General features: G+C 40.9%; 1 protein-coding gene across 1 annotated transcript in view; it reads left to right on the forward strand.

Annotated features, from left to right (window-relative positions):
* The window catches only part of pde9aa (phosphodiesterase 9aa), a 46,626-nt gene that overhangs the window by 1,197 nt on the left and 20,115 nt on the right, over positions 1-25,314 (forward strand). Inside the window, exons 2-6 of the mRNA XM_072397786.1 lie at positions 7,851-7,921; positions 9,510-9,587; positions 12,136-12,179; positions 22,734-22,788; positions 23,395-23,465. Coding sequence (XP_072253887.1) covers positions 7,851-7,921; positions 9,510-9,587; positions 12,136-12,179; positions 22,734-22,788; positions 23,395-23,465 — 319 coding nt within the window. The remainder of the gene's footprint in view (positions 1-7,850; positions 7,922-9,509; positions 9,588-12,135; positions 12,180-22,733; positions 22,789-23,394; positions 23,466-25,314) is intronic.

Here is a 25,314-nt window from a genome sequence, read left to right on the forward strand (position 1 = left end):
ATGCATGTGTGGGTTCTCTCTGGCTTCCTCCTGCAGTCAGAAAAACATGCATGTGAGGTTCACTGGTGATTCTAAATTGACTGTAGGAGTCAGTGTGTATGGTTGTATTTCTTTTGGGGCCCTGTGATGGAATGGTGACCTGTCCAGTGTGTAGCCCTCAGCCCCTCCCACCAATCCGAATTGGGTTAAACGGGTAAAGAAAATGGATGCATGTGTATTTCTATAAATAATTCTTTGTAATTTTAGTCATGCTGAAAACAATTATAACAGTGATCTCCCACAGAGAAAGTTAGAAGCAGAAGAATGTCTTGGAGGTTTTATCACAGCGTTGCAGCATCAGACAGACTTCAGTTAGTAACTGGATCCTGCTCCTATGCATGTATACTGGGACAGGGGGTGGTCCTGTTAAGTGACCAAATTGACTTTCAATTTCGATTAGCATTCACAGTTGAATCAAGCTATCAACTGTGAATGTAACCTTAGAGAGTGATTCCTTTCAAAACCATTTCTTCTGTTGGTTTGGATGCTGTGCTGCTGGAATGATTTCTGCTTGTACTGCTGGCATTTTATGTGTTATGATGCGTAACCATGCCAACGGGAAAGTTGTTTGCATGTGGAAGCAGCTGACTGAGCCTTCCAAAGCACATGTAATGCCTGAATGAGACCCCAAATTCAAGATGAGTAGCAGAGGAGACATCTAGGATGCAGAACACGAGCAAAACTAACAAAAAGGAGGAGGAAGTTCAAACCATTTCTTCCTTTGATCCTCATTGGAGGTGTGTAATCACTGGCAGATACAATAGATGAGCTTAGAGAGGTGACAATGATGCAGAAGAAATATCAGGAAGAGACCTGGCTGTAGGAACACCTTTAACACCTCTCTACTCAGATTTAAGACGATACAGGCAGGCAGAGACTGCAGACAGAAGGTAACAGTAGAGGAGGAGGATTACAGAGCTGGTTAACAACAGATGGTGGAATCCTGTGACATGTCACTGAGAAGGACAGCATGTGCTGCACTGCTTATGTTTCATTATTGGCTGTGAGTTTCCACCTATGTGTTAACTGATAATTCGCTTGTGTTATCTGTCTGTGACATCATTAGCTCAGTTGTTGCCAGACTACAAACACAACGACCCAATTCATTCATCTCAATTTCTGCTACACTTCAACTTTCCTATGTTTTGAAATCTTTATTCTGTTTTATTATTTTTTTCAAAAGCTTTTGAATTACTTTTCCTCCAATGTATTATCAACATCAATTTTCTTCTGAAACTAATGTATGATTCAATTCAATTCAATTCAGTGCAGTGCATCTGATATTGTATTTACCTGGTGAGGATCAGATGATTCATCGTCTCCTGATGATCTTCAACTTCAAAGAGGATGTATTTACTGTTTTATTATTACTGTTACATCAGTGTGTTTGGCTGACAGGATGACTTTAACAGCTTTTAATGTGAGTAGAACCTTGATAAGCACTCTACATCTCTGCATTCATTAAACAAAGTTAAAATAACATGGAATCATTCAGCTGTATTTTTGACAGTACTAGCTGTTGATAATGTGATGTCAGTGGGGATTCTGCAAAATACCAGTATTTTTACTGATTGTTTGCATTCTACATTTGAAGCAGTCTTTTGTCATGATTTCTGGACTAACTGAGCTCAGCTGTAAGAAGAGTTAGATTGCTGGATTATAAAATCTTTACAGATGGTATTATAGGTCAGTTGGAACTATTTAGATGTGATTCATCTGTGTCATAACCTCCCATTTTATTGCTGTTTTTTATATATTGGACATTATGCACAAAAGGGCAGGTTTGCAGTCTGAGTCCCATCTGCATTTATCAAGAGTTAAGATAATGATACTGTACACTTTACTGGCTAGAAATAGTACACAGAAGATCAAGGGCTGCAGTTATGATGATGTGTGACCTATCTATATGTGATTGTTTCATTGTTTGTCTGCTTCTTTGGGTTGCAAAGTAAGATAGACTTCTGACTATGTGAACTGATTACAATCTTTAGAGGCAGACGGATATGTTACAATGGTCACATGAATGAAGAGTAACCCGGGCTCTGACCATGAATATGAAGGCAAACCAAATCAGACGTTTGGCTTGATATTGATTACAAATTAATATAATACAAATAACTGTATTAAAATAACAGTGCATTCAGAAAAGTGTCATTACTTGACAGTGTGATACATTCATGCAGAAAAGAAAGTCCACCCTCTTTCGATTATAATGTTTTTCATGTCGGGACATAAAAGAATAATCTGGTTCTTACCAGGTCTAAAAAACACGACAATTACACTGTATAATTACTGTATTTATTGAACAATAACTGAGTCAAAACACTGAAACACTGTGTTTAAAACTAACTCTACCCTTACTGCTTCCACAGAAATTAAGAGGGAAAGTAGCGGCAAGGTGGTGCTGATCAGTGCTCTGATAATTGAGTTTAAGTTTTGTCAGTTTGTTGGCAGTCTGGGCCTATAGCAGCATAACTATGGGATGTTTCAGGATCACCTGAGCCATGGTGAGCATCATCAGCAAAGAAATGGAAATGTATGCCATGCTGTCTAATACTGTTACCTAATAATTACCTAAAATAATCGGTCCAAGCACAGAACCCTGAGGAACTCCATGACTTACTCTGGTGTGTGAGGAAGATTCATTTACAAGAACAAACTGGAATCTATCAGATAAATATGACTTAAACCAGCCTAATGCAGTTCCTTTAATCCCAATAACATGTTCAAGTCTCTGTAACAGAATGCTGTGATCGATCGTATCAAATGCAGCACTGAGATCCAACAGGACAAGCACAGAAACAAGTCCGCTATCAGAAGCTAACAGGAGATCATTGGTAACTTTCACCAGTGCCGTTTCTGTGCTATGATGCACTCTGAATCCTGACTGAAACTCTTCAAACAGATTATTTCTATGTAAATTATCACAAAGTTTAGCTGCAACTATTTTTTCAAGAACTTTAGACAAAAAAGGGAGATTGGATATAGGTCGATAATTAGCCAACACTTCTGAATCAAGAGTAGGTTTTTTAAGTAAAGGTTTAATTACAGCAACCTTAAAAGTCTGAGGTACATATCCTATCAACAAAGACCGATTGATCAAATCCAATATGGAAGTATTGATTAGTTGATGGTTTAGAAGAGACTATTGCTGTTGTTAGCTCAGAAAGATCAACTGGGCAGAAGCTGTCTAAATACAAATCAGGTTCTAAAGATACTTCTAAAGCTGCTCTACTTGATGATACATCAGTGATAATAGTGGGAAGGATTCCATTAATCTTCTCTCTAATAGAAACAATTTTATTGATGAAGAATCTCATGAAATCATCACTGCTGAGAGTTAAAGGAATACATGGCTCAACAGAGCTCGGACTCTTTGTCAGCCTGGCAACAGCGCTGAAGAGAAACCTGGGATTATTCTTATTCTCTTCTATCAATAATGAATAATAAGTGATTCTCTTTTTGCAAAGATTAAAGTTTAAGGTTATTATTAAAGTCATAAAAACTAAATCTTTCCAGACTAAATGAGATTCTTCTTACTTAATGTCACGTTTTTTTTCGATCTTTCTTGAAGTGTGCTATATAAAGCCTGCAGCTGTGTTGAAGGCTTTAAGTATCTCTCTCCACACCAGAGTGAGGCCAAAGAGCGAAGCATTCTTTTTATGACTGAGAACTAACAACAGCTCATAAAAGGCCATATAGTGAGTTTTATCCCCACTGCTTCACTCTTACTGTGTTGTAACTTCTTTATGAACTTCACAGGGAGTCTGTTTGTGTCTGCTGCTCCAACTCATGTCATTTTCACAAGCCAGAAAATATTCAACAGGGTGGAAGTATAAGGACTTCTGTGCACCAGGCTACTGCATCTTTAGTTAGCTGTGTCAGACAGATTAAACAGAGAGAGAAATTTCCTTTATCTGTTCTTTGTTCACTGGTATCAGTTACAGACGCATGTAAGCCTGATTTTTCTTTTCTTTTTATGCTAGCTAGCTGTACTTGAATGTTTTACTTTATGTCGATGCTTTGCATTGTCAACCAAATCTTCTTTGTTGGCTGTCTGTAATTTTGAGTCAGTATTTGTCTCAGTATAACAGTTGTCACTTATTACTCGGTTGGAAATGCTTGCTGTAGATGATTACTTAAACACACACTATCCTCACTAGCACTTTGACTGAAAACCACTGGGAGCCAGTGCAACATGATCATGGAGATCAAGGATGCAAAGCGCCCTCCAAGGAGAAGAAAGGTTGATGTTCATATAAAATAAGCTTTGTGTGAGGTTAGATAACAGAGGTGCAGACGGCTGCCAAGTCAAACAGGTCAGATGGATAAGAATTATAGAAAGATGTCCATGAGTGAGGCTCTGGAACCTGCTAAACAGAGACTCATAAGCTAGGTTTCCAATCACTAGTGATGCAAAGATGAAGGAATGTTTTGAAAAACAAACATGAATCTGACCGATGACTTGAAGTGAATACATTTGACTGTGCAGTGTCACCATGGGGGTGGGGAGGGGGTAATATCTTGGATATTAGGTCAGCTCTGGAAATATACCGGTTAGTCACTGAGTTTATTGTTTGTTGGCTTAGACCAGAAACAGCTGGTGAGTCACATGATTTCAATGTTTTTCACAAAGTTGTTTCCATTTGACCTAATGTGCATCAAGTCAAAGAGGAAAAATATGTATGAACTTTTTTTCCTTTATTCACATCTTCTAAATGAGAACCAAAACCTGGTTTCTTGGGGGAAACCTGGCTACAGCTTTGGAAACATGACTGAAGAGATTTCCAGGGAGGCAGACGCTAAGAGAATGTTCTCCAAAAACCTGTTGCATATTCATTTTGGTTAAGGGCTTATGTTACAAAGACATGGTATTAATATGCAGTGAGCTATGTATGAGTCATTGTTCTTTGCTATCATTGTTTCTTTTCTTTTGTGGTCTGAAGTCCATACAGGTTCATCAGCTTCAGGTTTATGTGTCCTGATGTATGATGAGGCTTGAGTATGGCAACTACTTAAAAAAGATTAAAGTGGTGTCATCATCCTGTGTGATGTAGACAGCAGCATCAGGGGAAGGATCATGCCAAAACGCGGTTTGTTATTTAAATCAGCTGTTGTATCTTGAATGGAGGTTTTTAATGTGTTGAATACTGTGGAGTGAAATTTATAGTAAAACATCATCAAAGAAAAATGATTGATTAAATGTCAGATTTGCTCATGTAGAGAATAAAACTGATTCCATTTGTCAGCTGAGTAGAAAATTAATTCAGACAGTCTGTGTTTTTCCCCCACTGTGAAACAGCTTATTTTAGTGGTATGAATAAGTAATTGTTCTCTGTCTCCTATTTTTTCTCATCATAGGACAGCAGTTTATGCTGTATGTGATGCAGAACATTACTGAGACATTCATTGAATAGGGCTCAAAATAAACTCCACAGACTAGGTGGATGAAATATCCTTACAGGATAGATTAATTAATCAATCTGTTTTTTTAAAAATAATCATATATTACATCCATTTTATCTGACTTGGTCCTGTCAAATGTAGGCAGTTTGGGTAGGAGTTTTGGACTTTTAAGCATTACTGTAGACACTTAAAGATGAGCCATATGTGTGAAGGTCTGGAGTTTTCTGTTGACTTTCATCAGACCCTATCCTTGTCCCTGCCTACCACAAGTTTCCATACCTAGGCTGCTCACATGCTCCTTGACCTTGGTCCTCTGCAGTTGTTTCTTCTTTCTTCTTCCTGACAGCACTTGTTAAGTGTGACCTTTGCCCTTAGCCTCTTCACATCATTTCTTTACTGTTTACTGCATCTTGGTTGCGTTCTGTCTTTGATGCCATCATATGCAAAGCTCTCTTATCTATGTGGGTTATCTATTTCTGTGTGCTGCAGTGTGACACAAATCATTTGCCATGTTCAATGACAGTGCTTGACCTTCCTTATGGATCTGGAGAAGGAGAGGAGATAAAAAACTTGAACTGTTTACTGCACATTAAGGGTCTTTAATTCTGGATAATTCAGGGATGTGCATAGAAACTGTCACGGAATGCAGTGTAGATGAGGAGATGAAAGGACCCAAATGCAGATATTAAAGTAAAAACTTGATTTATTTTAATGATTTAAACAAAAGGCGCGGCAAAGCCGGAATTCCAAAAACCTAAACTGACAAAACCAAATCCTAAGAACAGACAAAAAACCTGACTATGACAATGAACAATAACTTGACTTGACCAATGGTGATGGTAACAATGACAAACCTGACTTGGAAACATAGGTGACGGTAAGGATCTGACAACTGACATGAACAAACCGGTAGACTGTGGAGGGTGAGTGAGTGCAGCTGATTATAATGAACACAGGAGACTGGGTGGGAGGACGGGACTCGGAAGGAGCAGCTGATCTTCTGACAAAAACATAAGATGATGAATATGACAGGAAACATGTAATAGGTGTTAGACAATAGTTGTTTAAAACATTTTAAAGGCAGAGAACTGTGTTTTACTAAATTTGGTTTGGTTATAATTAGCTTATTCATTCATGTAAGATGATCAGAGATCCGTTGAGAAGGATCTTCAGAGGACAGTGTCTGAATGCTTTATTGCTTATGATTTTTAAAGCTGATTTTGTTTTTGTGATGATTGTTTAATCATTCATGTATCCCTACTTTCCTCAGACTTGATCCTTGGTCATTTCCCCCTGACCTTAGTTTCCTATCTTACCCAAGCTCCCTGTTACTTGATTCCAGTTCTCTCTGGCCTCTCTGATGAGATGTGTCACTCTTGCTTGCTTCAGACAGTTTGGCATCCATAAAATGCTGCCCTCTGTGTTGATATGGATGGTATTTACTTGATAGGTTCTCAACCAATTTGGAAAGTGCAGTGAGTTTGTGTGGGTGGAGTTTTCCCCTTTCAGGATCTGTACCCCTTCTGCCATTCTCTACTGCTGTGATGTCGTCTTCCTGGGTTTTGCTTGGTCCTCTTGATCCAGTTTATCTACATTTCAACTCTTACCTTCTGTCACAAGTTGGAGATAGTTACCAGAATGATAACCAGGTTTCTGTGATATTTTGATTAACATTTACAAAGATATAAGAATGGAAACATATCTTATTATTTTCAAAATACCATTTCCTTTGATTATGAATTAAAAACCCAGTGTGTGAGACAGTAAATACAATCAGACAAAATAAGCTTCCTCTGAAGTGTGTCTGGCCTCACCCTTAGGGAGGGGGTGTCTCTAGTTATCTGGGAGAAGTCCAGGGTAAAGTAATTGCTCCTTCACATCAAAAGGAGGGGCTGAGGCATTCGGTCAGGATTCCCTCTGAATGCCTCCCATGGGAGGTGAATCTGACACATAGCACCAGGAGGACGGCCTCAGAGCAGAACCAGGACATGCTGGAGAGATTATCTCTCTTGGCTAACTTTAGTGTTGCACCAGAAGAGCAGAAGGAGGCAGCTGAGAATAGAGAAAGCTGCTTCTGGATGGATGGATGGACGGACTGATGGATGGATGGGTAAATTAACCTGAGCTGGCTTGATCAAAACATCAATTTCTTATCCTCTGATGCAGAGTTATTAATATAATCTGATATTTTATTTTCCATAATTTTTTGTCAGGTCAACATAAGAGTGTAATTTTGTCAGCTGTAGGTCATTTAACAGAATGGTTCTCTGCCTCTCAAACCCCCCCCCCCCCCCCCCCCCCCCCCCCCCCCCCCCCCCTACCCCCTCAGGGGTTCCAACCATCATGTTAAGAGTCCCTGTTCTAATATGCGTTGTTGCGTGTTTGTGTGTGTTGTTCTTCCTCAGGTAGTATTCAGTAGATTCTGCAGCCCGTGTGACATAAAGGAGTTATTCTGTTCAGCGGTTGGTGTGCCAAGGTAAACAAAAAGTACACAAACACACACGTTTACCACCAACAACAAGCACACACAAGCCAGTACTGTTGTCCTTAGGACACTAACCCAAACTGTAAACCTAATCCTAACCATTAACTGTTCATATTTAACCATAACCAAAAACCAGTATAGAGGTTTTGTGTCATTTGGACCAGGCTTAGTTACAGCATGGTTACGTGGTTTTATTGTCCCAGTATAGATGCACTGGAGCGTAGTTAAGTTATCAAACACATTCTGTAACTCTGTGGACTGTGTGAGAAAACCTTTAAGACTTTCTGCTGCATCTATCTTTCTCTGTGGAACATATGTAACATCAGGATTTTATTCGAGCAGAGCGACAGTCTGGAAATTCTTCCAGTGATCACCGGTAGTCTTAATGGGCTGATTTTTAGTCGCAGTTTCTGACAAAAGAAAAACAAACTGAAGAAGCTAAAACTGGAGAAAAATTATCTCTCCTGTTAGTTCTCATCAGAACTCTGGCTGCAGCATTTTGGATCAGCTGGAGGCTTTTCAGAGAATATGTGGGACAGCCCAATAATAAGGAATTACAGTAGTCCAATCTTGAAGTAACAAATGCATGAACTAGTTTCTCTGCATCACCCTGAGACAGGATGTTCCTGATTTTAGCAATATTACGAAGGTGAAAGAAGGCAGTCCTAGAAACCAGTTTTATATGTGCGTCAAATGATAAATTCTGGTCAAAAATAACTCCAAGGTTCCTCACTGTAGAACTAGAAGCCAAGGAAATACCATCTAGAGTAACTATATAACTAGACAATTTCTCCCTAAAGCGCTCAGGTCCAAAGAGAACAACTTCAGTTTTGTCTGAATTTAAAAGCAGACAGTTCTGAGTCATCCAGGTCTTTATGTCTTTAAGACAGGCTTGTAGTCTGACCAACCTGTAGGTTTCATCTGGTTTCATAGATAAGTACAGCTGAGTATCATCAGCATAACAATGGAAATTTATGCCATGCTGTCTAATAATGTTACCTGATGGAAGCATGTATAAAGTGTTATATTTCAAACCTGATGAAATCAACACCAGCATATTTGCATTAGCATTTTTAGCATGTTGGCATCATTGTTGGTTCCACTGACCAAGAAGATGACCGCAAGCTAATAGCCATACTTATAAATCGATGCAGCACACTTTATAAAATGATTTAGACTTGTTCCTATGCATTCACAATGGTCTACTAATTTTGATAATGTTGTTATACCCATTGCTCTTACCTTTTCCTCTAAAAGTTATTTTCTGATGAATGACACACTCTTGAGAAACAGTATCCTTCTGTAACTGTTCTGGAATTGAAGTGTTAGTTCATCATGTTGTGAGAAGTGTTTGTTACTCATGTAAAACAGAAGGAGAAGTCAGTCTTTTCTTTCTACCCATATGGCATCCTCATTTTTTCTGCCCAAGGATACATTATTTGTGTGGATTTTTACTATGCTCTGATGAACGGTTGGAGTTGGAGCTTTTAGTTCTCATTAGTCTCTCTCCCATCTTTCTACATATCAGCTGTGCAGTGGAAACTTGTAAAACTTGAACTGTGTTTTTGTTTTCATGCAGAAACACTAATTTGTCTCTGCTGGATTCTTCTGGAGCCATGGTGTCGATCGACCCCACCATGCCATACAACACAGAGAGGTATCTTATTGATCTCTTTATGATTAAATAATTGTTCAACATAACATTTGTTTAGTTAACTGGCTGATTGTCTATCCATCAATAAAGTGAGGTGTAATGTAATAGTCTATACAGAGTCATAGTGTTCTCACAAAATCTTGTATCTTGACAGGTAGTATTCTTAACAGTTCATATCAGCAGCTCGGTGCCACAGCATGCCACAGTATAGTTGTTATCAACTGGAGAAAGATGTGGTGTTTTACTTTACCCAAGAACACCGTCTCCACCGTCATTGCTGTTTGTCAAATGAGAAGCTTCATGTGTGTAAAAAAAACCAAAAACTACTAATAATGAATATATACAATTCTATATTCATTATAGGCCCAGTATTCTAAGCCAGCACTCTGTGTATCTGTACCATGTGAAAGTACAGGGGTGGAATGGGAGTTGAAGTTGATCTGTCACTGATATGCTCAGAGAACAGGAAAAAGATCAATGTGAATTAGGGACTACTGCTTCATTAAAACTTTAGCCTTTTTCCACACATGCACTAACCTTACATTTTTAAAGATATTATGAATACAAAAAAATAAAGGGAACACTAAAATAATACTTCCTAGACCTCAATGAATGAATATTCCAGTTGAAAATCATTATTCATTACATAATAGAATGCGTTGAGAACAAAATAAGTAAGTTGATCATTTTCATCATCAAGAGGATCAAGATAATGTCTCCAGACTCTGTTACGTCTGTCACATGTGCTCAGTGTGAACCTGCTCTTATCCGTAAAGAGCACAGGGCGCCAATGGCAAATATGACAATCTTGGTGTTCTCTGGCTAATTCCAATCGCCCTACAAAGTATTGGGCTGTGAGCACAAGCCCCACTTGTGGACATCGGGCCGTCATACCACCCTCATGGAGTCTGTTTCTGACCATTTGAGCAGAAACATGCATATTAGTGACTGCTGGAGGTCATTTTGCAGGGCTCTGGCAGTGCTCCTATTCCTCCTTGCACAAAGGAGGAGGTAGCGGCCCTGCTGCTGGGTTGTTACCCTCCTACGGCCCCCTCCACATCTCTTGGTATTTCCTCCATGCTCTGGACTCTGTGCTGAGAGACGCAGCAAACCTTCTTGCCACAGCTCCCATTGATGTACCATCCTGGTTGAGCTGCACTACCTGAACAACTTCTGTGGTCTGTAGACACCGCCTCATGCTGCCTCTGGGGGTGAGAGCACTGACAAAATGCAAAAGTGACCAAAACATCAGCCAGAAAGGATGAGCACAGAGAAATGGTCTGCAGAACCACTCCTTTATAGGGGTTGTCTTGCTAACTGCCTCTCATTTCAACCTGGTGTCTGTTCCATTTGCACAACAGCAGGTGAAACTGATTCACAATCAGTGTTGTTTCCTAACTGGACAGGTTGATTTCACAGAAGTATGATTGACTTGAGGCTGCATGGTGGTGTGGTGGTTAGCACCGTTGCCTCACAGCAAGAGGGTTCCAGGTTCGATCCCTGCCTGGGGCCTTTCTGTGTGGAGTTTGCATGTTCTCCCCGTGTATTCGTGGGTCCTCTCCGGCTTCCTCCCACCATCCAAAAACATGCATGTCAGGGTAATTGGTGACTCTAAATTGTCCTTAGGAGTGAGTGTGCATGGTTGTTTGTCTCGTTTGTCTCTATGGGCCCTGTGATGGGTGTACCCCGCCTCTACCCGATTAACGGTATATAAAATGGATGGATGATTGACTTGGAGTTACGTTGTGTTGTTTAGGTGTTGCCTTTATTTCTTTGAGCAGTGTATATATTGTACAATAAATCACAACAAAGTGGCAGCAAGTTGCAGAAACTCAGATTATACTGTGTATTTAGAATTTTTGAGATTTATAGTGAGTTATTTAAGTAATTTATATTTATTTAAGTAGATTCTCCTCACAACACCTTTCAACATATATTATGATGAGTTACCATGAACACAGATAGATTAGTGAGAATACAGTATTATGGGTTTCACTGAGACATGGAGCATACACTGGACTCCAAAGTCTCTCTACCCAGTTTTAACATTATACAAGTTGCCTCCAGTGCCACAACTCATACCCACCTGTACCCACATCCTTCCTGTCACACCTCCTAACCTCCTTAATCAGGTGTGCTGAAGCAGGGAAACGTCTAAAACCTACAGGACAGCGTCCCTCGAGGACCGTATGTGGACATCTCTGATCGACCTGCTTCAACAAGCCCGCTCCCTGTGGGAGTGCATATAATACAATGCAGCCTGGATGTGAAGAAGAAGCAGCAGACAATCTAAGTGGATACCTTCACAACCACCTGGATTATTGACTACCTGACAAACAGAGCACAGTTTGTGAGACTGAACGGCTGTGTGCCTGAGAAGGTGGTCAGCAGCACAAGAGCACCACAGGGGACTGTACTCTCACTGTTTCTCTTCACTCCTGCCATTTCCAGAAATTGAGATGGTCGAGACAGTGAATGAAAAGGGTGTCTGCATAGAGGACAGCTTCGTACTACCTACGCTTTCCAAACTAATGTGTGCTTTGTGTTTAAGGTCACCGTACCGAGTGGTGCCTGTAACTGGTGGACAGCTTGCTGGTGAGTGATAGGCAGATATCAGATTGAGACATGGCTCATAAAGTATTTCTGACTAAAGGGTTTACCCTGACAGTTTGAAACCCACACTACAAAAACATGCAAAACTAAAACATAACATCACCATCAATCCAGCTTTTCAATCAAATTTTCTTTTGAACAAGGACCTAAAACAACAGGTACATCAAGAAAATAAATAGTTTAAATTTAGCAAACGCCAAATTTAACCCCTTAATGTTCTGACATCCCACCGACGGGACCTTGCATATTTAAAGGACAAGTCTGGGGTTTTCCTCAGCCCCCCTTTATATGTACCTAAACATGCTATATACCACTGAAAAGCTAAGGTTCTTGAGATTCAAATGATGTATGTGAATCCAGGATACAGTCAGAACTGTGGACACAGTAAACAATACATAAATAAAATACAAAAAATTGTCCAACTCACCTATGAAGCCTCACAGTATTCTAAGAACAGATACAACTCCAACAAAAAGTGGTCCTGTTACGTTGGTAATGGTCCAGTAAATGTATTCCAGTAAAAAAGTTAGTCTACAATGAGCCTTACGTCCACAAAGACATAGTCTGCAGCTTTTACGTTTGAGTGACGCATTGAATAGTTAATGAAATTCTGAAAACAACGGTTTGATTGGCTCTTCTTCCATATATGGCAAAAGTAACTGTGTAAAGAACTTCACACAGAAGTAGTTGCTAGCTTCGTGAGTTGCTAATTACGCACTGCTGTGCATAATTTCAGATTCTGTAGTTTGTTCGTCTTCTTTTTTCTACAACATGGCAAAATGGACTTCAAAAACAAAACATAGTGTGGAGGAGGCCTTGGAGGTTTGTTTATGATGGACAGTGATGACGAGTTTTTATCAGAGGAGGACTCTGAGGAGGGAAACGTTGCTCTCGACAAGTAAGTACTATTTGTATTTTATTTTACTTAATATTAGATAGATAGATAGATAGATAGATAGATAGATAGATAGATAGATAGATAGATAGATAGATAGATAGATAGATAGATAGATAGATAGATAGATAGATAGATAGATAGATAGATAGATAGATAGATAGATAGATAGATAGATACTTTATTGTTCCCGAAGGAAATTGTGGACTCAGCATTATCACTCAGCAGCATTCTCATCAAGTAGTGTTAATAATTATATAAACAGCTCAGTCTTTCTTGTATTATAAAATACATTTCTTTGTTTTTTCTTTGTTTTACATAATAGAACTAATAGATCATTCAGATGAGGACTGGGTCCCACGTGTTACTTCCTCTAAAAGCAGAGTGGAACAAACCAAACTTTAGAGCAGCCCCCCTCTTCTCCTGGAAAAGGTTAATCAAAAAAAAAAAAAGCAAGAGGCCAAGATCAAGGGACAAGAGGGGGGAGGGGGAGAGTCAGGACCAACAGTGGTCAAGCACTCTTCAGGAATGACTAAAGAGTGCTAGAATGATACTGAGGTTCAAGACATTACACCTCCACAACCCATCTTCAAACCCCAACATCCACGTAGACCTCTGCTTATTTCCATCATCAAATACAGCATTGCAGCTTTTTCCCCCACAAACTCCATACTACAGACAAGAACTTGGAACATAAATGAATTTGGTGCTGATATAAACCGATATAAACAGATATAAACACCAACTGCTCCATGGACTGATATTTCCCTAAAGGACATGTTCCGTTTCTTATCTATCAATATATATATATAAAATATATATATATATATATATATATTTTATTTTATTTCTATTTTTTGGGGTTTTTTTTGTGTTTGGGATTTGTGAAATGCTGTTCATCAAGAGATTACTGGAGAAGGGCAAAACTGTACAGCCGTCCATTCCCAAACACCGCAATGTCATGTAAAAAGTTCCTCTTAAGACGCTGTTCCCTGCACCTTTGCAGAAGGGCAGAGGATGCTGCTAATAATCAGAAGAAGGGTGTCAGTGACGTTGGTGCAGGAAGGGAGGACCCAGATGCAGACTTCAAAGCAGACATGATTTATTAACAAAAAGAAGCACAAGGCAAAAACAGAGGATGCGGCTGAGCCAGTTATCAAAAAATACATAACTATGATAAAAACAAAGCAAGACAAGACTATGGCGAATAAACAAGACTATGTTTAAACAAGACTAGACTAGACTAGACTAGACTAGACTAGACTAGACTAGACTATTGGACTGTGAGGCAAAACTTAACATATGTGGCATGAACATGGAAGGTAAAGTGAGGATTTCGCAATGACTTATGGAAACCTGGAAACTATATACTGTGGGAGGTGATTGGTGACGAGGTGCAGCTGTGAAACAGAAGACAGGTTACTTGAGTGAAGCTAAGTGACGGGGGGAAAAACATGACAAGAAATTATCCGAGAAACATGACAAAAACCTGAAAACATGGTAATCACAACATAAAACATGACAAAGTGAAATTCAGCTGGTCAGCACCAACTTACTGGGCACTGAGTATAAACTTTTTGGAGACAATCCAATGCTTTTCCGTGACCTGCTTCAGAAAAAGATCTGAGCATGTGGGACCATCTGAACCTACCGGATTGGCTATCCAAAATCAAAAACAAATAGCCTGAACTCCAAATCACCACAAGGGAGCATCAGGTGGCTGAGGAACGACCCCATCCTGTTCCTCCAGTGGAAAGACACGAGAGATGTTTTTCTGTGTTCCACTCTGCACAAAGCCCATAGAGAGGACACTGTCCAGTGGAGGGTCAAAGGGGGAGTGGGGAACCTGAATGACATCCCTGCTCCACCAGCAGTAAAAGAGTACATCTGATATGTACTGTGTGAACAAGTTTTTGCTGCCTTTTGAAATGTAATAATTTGTGTGCTGGACAAATTTTGACAAGATTTTTCTTTTTTGTTTTTCCAACTGTCCTTTTAGGTACATGGGGGTAGTCGACCTATCAGATGGCCTGATATGATACTGCAAGGTCTTGCACAAAACACAGAAGTAGTACAAAACTTTCTTCTACCACTTCATGGACATTGCCATTGTGAATGCCTTCATCTTGCACAAAGAACATGGCAAAAGCAGAGGTGAGGTTCCTTTGCACCAGAAGGCATCCAGGGAGACCTCAGCCTTGGAGTTGGCAGAGGCGGAATCTACCACCACAGTTGAACCTGGGTCATTTCTTCCCAGTCATCACAAACCTGTGCACATATCAGGACACAGCACAGCTGGGCATTTGAGGTGCGAAACTGCCAGACAAAGACTCCTGTAGACTCCTGTGCTTTGTGCCAGGTCAAGACTGCTACAATGATTGGCATGTTGCCAACAGAAAATAATGTAAATACCAATTGTAAATAGTGTGCAGTGTTGTTTGCTATCAACTATTTTTTTTATATAAAATAATTGGATTTTAGACCATACTATTTGTTTGGACTTTTCTTTATTGTATGCACAAAGCTCTGTTTATAGAAACAATGTGTTTGTGCTTACTCTTTGTCAATAATACTGACAGAGGATCTGGATGTGGGATAAGACAGTCCCAAGTGTAACCTTTCATTAGAGCCCAAGATCATGACTGTATGTTTAAGCGTTCAAGAATAGCAGCCTTTTTTCCCTTGGTGTCCAAGGGTCTCCAAATGGCACACTTTTGGCACACCTGGTCCTATCCTTAGAAAAACCTGTTAAAAAAACAATTTTTTTGTTGACTACAGTCAAATATGAATTGGGACTAGGTAAGACTTCAGGCTGTAGTCCCATTGTGTTTTCCAGTTCGCAGCTCTATGCTAAAGTCACTTTTAAGGCACATATTTGGAAAGACAATTAGGCGGATATAGAAATTCATATTTTTCAGTGTATTCAAGCTCATATTACTCTGTGACAGTAGCATTTACACATATTCTGATTGTTGTTGGTGAAAATTCAGTGTTCTATTTCAAAAGGGACCTCAACCATGCCCTTACTTCAAATGGTTCAAGAACAGCTTTCAATTTACTTTGGGTATGCTTTTATTAGATGTTTCATGAAAACGTTGCAAACATGAATTTTAAGGGGTTAAGTGACTGCAAACTCTAAGTTAGCTTCAGCTTATTGATAAATGTGCAAAGTTCTTTAAACAAAGTAAGCAACTCAGATACCATCCATCCATTTTCTATACCTGCTTAATCCGTCTGTCGGGTCGCAGGGAGGCTGGAGCCCATTGGGCGAGAGGCGGGGTACACCCTGGACAAATCGCCAATACATCACAGGGCCACACAGAGACAAACGAGACAAACAACCACACACACGTTCACACTCACTCCTAAGGACCTTTTCATTCAAACCATTATCAAACAAAATATGTGTATTGTGTATCCTGTATGGTGGTGTGATTGGAGTAGTTCAGACAACCTGAGAAAAAGTAAGAAAAGCCAAGAGAGTTGTGTAAATGAGACTTATAAATTCAGATCTAACCAGGCCACCAGAACCCAGTACTGCATCTGACCAGGTCAATGATTAGGGTTAACAAGATCTGCTCCAGGGATCAGTTTGACTTCCACACTGTATGAAAGAGGTTGGAAAGGAAGGTCCTTTCTAAATTCAGCCAGTTCATGAACAACTTCTATTCTTTCTTGTTTTGAGGTATTATGTGGTTGCTAAAAATGTTCAGAAAATGGATTAGATTTTGTTACTTGTCTTTTCTTATGGCCACTCTCACTCCTCTATCTGATGCTGCTCCAGGTTTCCTTGGTTGGTTCTTTCTCTCACTGCTACTCACAGGTGTGTCTGATTTATAATCTTTCTTCCCGCTCCTATTCCTGTCCAGGCAGTAAAGAACTAATCTGTATATTTCCCGTGTATTCTTTTTTCCTTCTGCAACAGGCCAAAACAATTTTAGTAAAGAATGAATTGATGCACTGTAACAGTAGAACAAATGGTTTCACAGGAATCTATACATCCATCCATCCATTTTCTATACCCGCTTTATCCGTCGGTCGGGTCACAGGGGGGCTGGAGCCTATCCCAGTGGCCATTGGGCGAGAGGCGGGGTACACACCCTGGACAGGTCGCCAGTCTATCTCAGGGCCAGGAATCTATACAGTAATGTGAAAAAAGAAATTCCATGCTCTTTCAGTTTTAAGGTTGCAAATATAATTTTTCCATCCATCCATTTTCTATATCCACTTAATCCGTCAGTTGGGTCGCGGGGGGGCTGGAGCCTATCCCAGTGGCCATTGGGCGAGAGGCGGGGTACACACTCTGGACAGGTCGCCAGTCCATCACAGCAAATATGATTTATTTGTATCTATTTATAACCTTTATTTAATCAATTTAACTGAAGTCAAAAATACCTTTTGCAAGAGCATCCTGGCCAAACAAAACCAAACATCAGCACCATTACAACATACTTCACATACAGACATTTGACACATGCATACGGTTAAGATCACTTTATTGTCATGTAGTCATAGTCACACAGTGCCCGGGGAGCATGGAGGTACAGTGTCTTGTTCAAGGGCACCCCAGCCATGCCAAGGAGGTGGACTGCCACCCCTCCAGCTATCAGTTCACCAATATTTTTTTGAGCAGTGAGAGCCACGGCCGCCCATAAGAATTATGCAAATACTTATACTCTACTGGGACCACTTCATCCTCTACTGGATGAAAGTTAGCATTCAAAATAAAACAGGAAGTGACAAGACAAGATACAAAAACTAAAAGTGTTCGGGAATCATGACACAAAGCAATAGTATGTTCGTTCATTCATTCTTCTTAAAGTATTGGTGAAATAAAGACAGATAATGCCTTATTTAGAGGCTGCATCGTCCCTGCCCCATTAACTCCTTTTTATGGATATACGTTGATCGCGAGTTTTCTAAATAGCTTTCGAAGGACGCCGACTTTCGCCAAACGGTTCTCGGTGAATAGATAAACATATTTCATGCCAGAAATAAGGCCTTGGTTTAAAAATACCGGAGTTCCCCTTTAATGCTAACATGATCCTCCTGGGAGGAGACTTAAAGGGCAGTGTCTCTTCCACCACTTGGTAGATCTGATCACAGCATGGTCTATCTACAACCCACATACAGACCTTGTCTACAAAGACTTCCTGTTACTACTAGATCTTTCAGGAAGTGGTCACCAGAGGCACGTGATGCATTGAGAGACTGCTTTGATGTCACAGACTGGGCTGTACTGCTGGAGGAAGAAGAAATGGACATTGACATGGACAGGAAGGTCAGCACCATCACTGACTACATTACCTTCTATAGGGACACTGTGATTCCAGTGAGGACTGTAAGGTGCTATCCTAATAACAAACCATGGATCACCAGTGACATCAAAGACCTCCTGAACCAGAAAAAGAGGGCGTTCCAGAATGGTGATGGAGAAAGGTGGAGGAGTGTACAACAGGAGCTTAAAAAGACACTACGTCGAGCTAAGGTGGAGTACAAGAAAACGGTAAAGAGACAGCTGGAGAACAATAACACCAAGGAGGTGTGGAGGGGCACGAGGACCATCACTGGATACAGACTGAAGAACTCTCAGTCTGTGGAAGGTGATGATGATAGAGTCAATACTTTTAACCAATATTTCAACAGGTTTGATAGTGTGGCTTTTTCCACCTCTGCTACTACTCCCTCCGCCCCACAGCTGCTTCCTCTATACTGCTTCCACTGCCCAGCTGTACTTCTATCTCAATGGCAACTCGCATCTCCAAGCCTCCTCCTCCGCCTGACTGCACCTCCACCTCTGCAGCAACTCTCATCAACAGGCTTCTTCTGTCCAGCTCTTCGGCAGTTTCCACTGCCAGGCCCGCTGAATCCAGCCACACCTCCACCTCTGCAGCAGCTTCCAGCACCAGGCATCCTGAGCACAGCTGCACCTCCACATCTGTGGCAGCTCCCACCTCCTGGCCTCCTCAGTTCAGCTGCACCTCCACCTCCAGTGTCAAAGACCGGTGGCTTTGACATCTCATATCATGGAGACCTTTGAGAGACTCCTTGTTCGCCGTATGAGATTGCAGGTTGCTGAGGATCTTGACCCCCTCCAGTTTGCCTACCAGAAATACATAGGAGTGGAAGATGTGATTCTGTACATCGGGCATATGCTTATCTGCATGTGCCTGGTTCATATGTGAGAATCATGTTCTTTGACTTCCCCAGTGCCTTCAGCACCATACGGCCTCCCACTGAAAGATAAGCTTCTAGGTATGGGTGTGGCCCCCTCCCTGACATCATGGATTATAGACTATCTGACTGCCAGACCACAGTATGTCAGGATGGGGAGATGTGTTTCTGGAACACTTGAATGCAGTATTGGGGCTCTGCAGGGTACTGTTTTGGCTCCTTTTCTTTTCACCCTGAACACATCAGACTTCAGGAACAACTCAGAGTCCTGCCACATGCAGAAGTATTCTGATGATACGGTTGTTGTGACATGTGTGCACGGTGGACAGGAGAAGGAGTACAGGAACTTGTGGAGTCCATCTATGGCTGGACTAAAAATAACTGTTTGCTCCTGAACAAAACCAAGACCAAAGAGCTGGTGGTGGACTTCAGGAGATCTAAAACTCCATACCAGTCAGTCTGCATTAATGGAGGGGAGATAGAGTCTGTTCAGACCTGCAAATACCTGGGGGTGGTGCTGGATAATAAACTGGAGTGGTCTGCCAGCATAGAAGCAGTGTACACGAGGGGCCAGAGTCTTCCTGAGACGGCTCAGGTCCTTCAATGTCTGCAGTGACATGATGTGCATGTTTTATCACACCATCATTGAGAGGGCACTGTTCTGTGCTGCTGTCTGCTGGGGGAGTTGCACTACAGACAAAAACTGTAGGCGCCTGGACAAACTGATGAAAAAGGTCATTCTGTGGGAGGCAGGGAGCTGGACCCTCTCAGTGCTGTGGTGGAGCAACAGATGAGGAGGAAACTGTGTTCTGTTTTGGATAATAATGAACATCCTCTCCAAAGCATCCAGGACAGAGGAGCAGCTGCAGAGAGAGGCTCATCTCACTGCGATGCAGGACTGAGAGATTCAGGAGGTCCTTTGTCCCTACAGCCATAAGGCTTTTTAACAGTGACTGTTAAGACACTGTACCTCCAAGAATGTTCTTCTCAAATTTATTTATTTAGTCATTGATTATTATTATTATTAGTAGTAGTAGTATTAGTATCATTGTTGTTGTTGTCTAATATACAATCATTGTAAATATTTATAATTTTTTAAATAATTTTTGAGCTACTTTACAAATGTAAATTTCCCCCACTGGGGGATTAATAAAGTATTTTTCTATTCTGTTCTATTCTTCTGCAGCCAGGTTTCTGTAAGACAAAATATTTTAATATGACGATCACAAATCAAGTCATTCACTAACAGAGATTTTGAAAGGAGAGATCTAATATTCAGCAAACCACATTTGATAGTTTGATGTTTTTGTTCAGTTAAAGTTTCTGTTTTGATTTGTTTTGCACAAGAGGATTTGCTCCTTTTGTGTTTATTGATTGGGGGGGGGGGGGGGGGGGGCAGCAGGTGGGAAGCTGCAGAGAAGTGTTTAAAACTACAACTCTGCATCCTGGTCTCAACCCTGGGTGGTCATGTTTTTGAACGACTAATAAATTTGTTTATTGTTCAACGATGCAACATTAATTTTTTTTTACCTCCAATTGGCGTAACCGGGTGTCATTACCGACGATGTGAATAACTATTTTACTGTATTTACTGTTATCCTTAGCCAGCAGTTTTAAATAGGATTCTACGTTGCCCGCTCTGGCCCCTGGAATACATTTGACTATGGTCTCTAATGCCACGTTTCTGACTATGGACTATGACAGGTGGGGAAAATCTGTTTGAAATGTGGACAGGTTGATGGTGAACCACGGGCTTGACTTTAGGGTTATGTCTGCTCTTCCTGACTGACACCCAGCCAACTCTAGGAATGGGTTGCAAGATGGTGTGGTGGTTAGCACCATCACCTCACAGCAAGAAGGTTCCTGGTTCATATCCTCCAGACTATGCTCCTTGGGGTGTACAATGTGGGGCAGGGAAAAAAAACTTCAGTAACATCTAGAACAGCAAACATAGGCATGGGATGGGAGTAAGCCCAGAGATTTGCTACGTCTGGCTCTCAACTAGTGGCTCAGTTCACAGGATGTCATCGTGATACCACAGCAGGTTGCCATGGAGAAGTCCTTGATTGGGTCCCAGACTGAGTCAACAATCACCAGGTGTCCGTGAAGAAAGGGATGGGGGAAAGGAGTTCAGAGCGTCTCGCAGCAGCGATCTCAGGGGAGGTTGTTACAGCAGCAGCCTTGACCAAGGCCGGTGCCAGGAGCAGGAATGCAGATTAGATTATGATTGTTTGGTTAGGGAAAGTAGTCGTATTTCAATGGACACGACTTACTCTGTTTGTCCATTCTGGTCCCAAAAACAATCCATACGCCTTTGCAAAGCCACAAGCTTCTCCAAGATGTTTTCCATATTGCAGTTAATGACCACAGTTTGAGCGCCAACAGCTCTGCCCACTGCTTCAATCATATTGGGCAGTTTGGGGCCTTTGACCACTGTCTACGACTTCAATCAGCAGACAGCCCGTGATCATGGTTCTGAATTTGTAAAGATACTAGATGTCCTCAACAGAAAGAATCGCCAGGCACACGACCCTCCACTGCTCCCAGGAGTCCCTCATGTAACCAGCGGCGAACGTTCCATCAGGACAGACAGGTTCCCCGGACCCGAATTTCTCGTTGAGAAAATTTTGTTAATTGCGTTGAGAGACCAGTTGACCAATTCCATGATTTTAATTTTGAGAGCAATGCAGAGAGAGGCACCAAAGTTTGGGACAGGACAGGACAACACGTGAAGAAAAGCAGGGAAGATAAGGGAGAGAAGAGAAATGTGACCGCCTTCATTGAGAGTCGGAAGAAAGATGCTTGTTTGTCTTGTGAGGCCCTGTGATGGACTGGCGACTTGTCCAGGGTGTACCCTGCCTCATGCATGTCAGTTTGATGCCATATTTTTAAAAGCATCTCAACTGATCATGTCATTTGTGTAGACTGAGCTCCTGAATGCAGCTGCTGCCTGTGACTGAAGCGCTTTAGCTTTATGGGCTCAGTTAATCAATGAGCAATTGTTTATATGATACCTCCTGTGAAATTTGCAGGAAGGCCTGAATGTGAGTGATAAGATGTACTAACTTTTTTCATGTTCTTATGGGAGGTCATTACTCTGTGACATTGTACTCTGCCCAGTGCAATTTTAGCAAAATTACATAACTTTGTTTGAGCAGAAAGAGGAATCAGAGAAGGCTTGTTAACAGATCAAGCTGTCAGACAATTCCTGTTCTCTACAGGCATTCAGGTGGTCAGCAGTGCTATAAGCAGAGGGAAATCATATAGACCTCTGTCTCTGGCTTACATAACCCCTGCCTGTATTCATATCTGTGTTGGTGGATTCACTGTACTTCAGGTCGCTCCTGATAAATTCAAGTTGTTAAGCCTGAAATGTGTGTGTGTCAATGGTCCTGCAATCTGTTGATATGTGTGTGTAGGTGTGTGTATGAGTATGTGTTACAGCTCCATGCTTACTCTCTCGTCAGATAAAGAGGAACTCTTCCAGAATGCACTGACACAAGTCGCAGAGCAGTTTTCAAGGTAAGCAGATGGGTGGATGTATTCACACAGCAGCATATTTTCACTTTTAACTAGTCACTATGTTACACTTGTTAAATGTAGAGACATTACTGGCTCCTGTGGTCTCTGTTTTGTGTAATAATTACTGGACTTAGTCATTTAGCTTCTTCAGTATCACTGTTTTTTAGATTCTCTGCATAAGAATCCCATTCTTCTGGCTTTGTGTTGTTTCGAGGAAGGACTAAATCATGTATCTCTAAACCTCAGATAGAAGAAAACAGTCGTTCCTGATCCCAAGAAAATTGCTTCTATTCTAAGAGAAGCATGTAATCCTTCAATATGAGATTTACAAGCTTTTCACTCTGTGCGCAGAGGGTAATATACGTTAGGAGGAATTTATTTAGGACTGCAGAATTTTTTATGACGGTGCTGGATGAGGAGGTTAAATGTCGTCAGTGTTTAAATTACAAAGATGCAAAGTTTGCAAAGTCGTGTTTAAAAAAACAGTTAATACTTAATTAAGCAACACAACCAGCTGTAAATATGTATGTAAAGGAAGAAAGTGTGAATTTTAAGGGGGGCTCATTGTTGTCAAAGAGAGGACAACCTGCATCCATCTGTTCACAGGGTGTTCAAGATCAATGAGCTGAAGACCGACGTCACCAACCGTCTTGCCATGTTGGAGAAGAGAGTTGAGCGTGAGTCTCTTTACACACATTTTTCACTTGTCATGAAAAGGACTTATACTGTTTTATTCATCACTGTCACATCATGAGGATAAGAAATGGGGTTATAGCATTTTAGTTGGGTTAATGTCAATATTGTAATTAAAGCCCAAATAAACTTGGATAAAACTAAATTATCTTAATCATGACTGACAACTTTGAAACAAACTCTCTATGATATACCTGAAGTTTACATAAAGTTTTATGAATTCAGCATTCATAAGGATATATCATTTAGTTCAGTTGAATATAACTGTATTTAGATAGCACAAATGTCAAGCACTACACATAATTAGGAAAATCTTTCTAAAGAGCACTTTCACTTTTTTTGGATAAAACTAAATGATCTTAATCATGACTGACAACTTTGAAACAAACTCTATGATATACCTTTCTAAAGAGCACTTTCCAGAGTGCCAAGTGAAAACAAAGAACATTGAAATTACCATACACTTAAATACACATTTGCCTTTTTTTACCAGGGGAATTCCAAAGTTGATTTGGAGCCATTACGATCAGTGCACTAATTAATTGAGTTTAAGTTTTGTCAGTTTGTAGGTCTGGAGCATTCAGGTGTGTGTTAATACAATGCCAAGGAGGAAAGACATCAGCAATGATCTCAGAGAAGTAATTGTTGCTGCCCATCAATCTGGGAAGGGTTATAACGCTAATTTGGAGTCTATCATTCTACAGAGAGAAGTGGATTATATGCTAAGGAATGGCATTGCTGAACCTAACACAAGTTCCTGGAGCTCTCCATGCCTCTTAGTCGCCAAGCCTGATGAGACAAATCGTTTTTGTACAGATTTCCGCAAGGTTAATACTGTAAAATAAAAGCCTGACGGCTACCCTCTTCCCCGACTGGATAACTGTATTAATAGAGTGGTATTGGCATGCTTTGTCACAAAGCTAGACTTGCTGATGGATTATTGGCAGGTGCCCTCGAATACAAGAGCCTGTGAAGTATCTGCCTTTGTAACACCTGATGACTTCTGTCAGAATAGAGTCATGGCTTTTGGTATGCAAAATGCTCCAGCCACCTTTCAGCGCCAAGTCAACCAAGTACTGAGAGGTGTTTCTGGGTGTGAGCCTTTTTTGGATGATATAGTCATCTATAGCTATACTTGGTCTCAACATTTAACCAAATAAAGGAAGTGTTCCAGCGTTTGGTAGCTGCTAACCTGACTGTATATCTTGCAAAATGTCAGTTTGGGTGTACTACTGTCAGTTACTTGGGTAAGATTGTTGGGTGTGGGAACTTGTGGGAACTTGTCCAGTTGAGGCTAAAGTAGAGACCATTGTTGGATTTTGTGTGCCTGCGTCTGGTCTAGAGCTTAAGTGCTTTCTGGGAATGGCAGGGTGTTATTGGAGTTTTTGTCAGAACTTCCCTGCTATTGTTGCTCCTTTAACTAACCTGCTTTGTCCAAAAGTACCATTTGTTTGGTCTGAGTGCTGTCAGATGGCTTTTGAAAGGTTGAAGGCTCTGTTAGTTGCTTGCTGCACCAAATATCGAAAAGCCATTTAGGCTTGCTGTGAATACCAGTGATGCTGGTGCTGGAGCAGTCCTCCTCCAAGGAGTTAGTTCAGGCTTAGAGCACCCCGTGTGTTACTTTTCAAGAACTATTCCACCATTGAGAAAGAGGCTCTTGCTCTTATTCTGGCCTTGGAACACTTTAGCGTGTCCATCTCTACAAGTCAGCTTGTATTTGTCTATGCAGAACACTGAGCTGCCAGTGAAGTTATTAACAACTGGGTGCTTATGCCCGGTGCTTTTGTGTCCCTCTGAGTTTTCTGAAGGGCTTCACCATCACCTGGATGAGGA

This window comes from Leuresthes tenuis, unplaced genomic scaffold, assembly GCF_036924035.1.
Source record: "Leuresthes tenuis unplaced genomic scaffold, fLeuTen1.0.hap1 SCAF_12, whole genome shotgun sequence".
NCBI classification, from domain to species: Eukaryota; Metazoa; Chordata; class Actinopteri; order Atheriniformes; family Atherinopsidae; genus Leuresthes; species Leuresthes tenuis.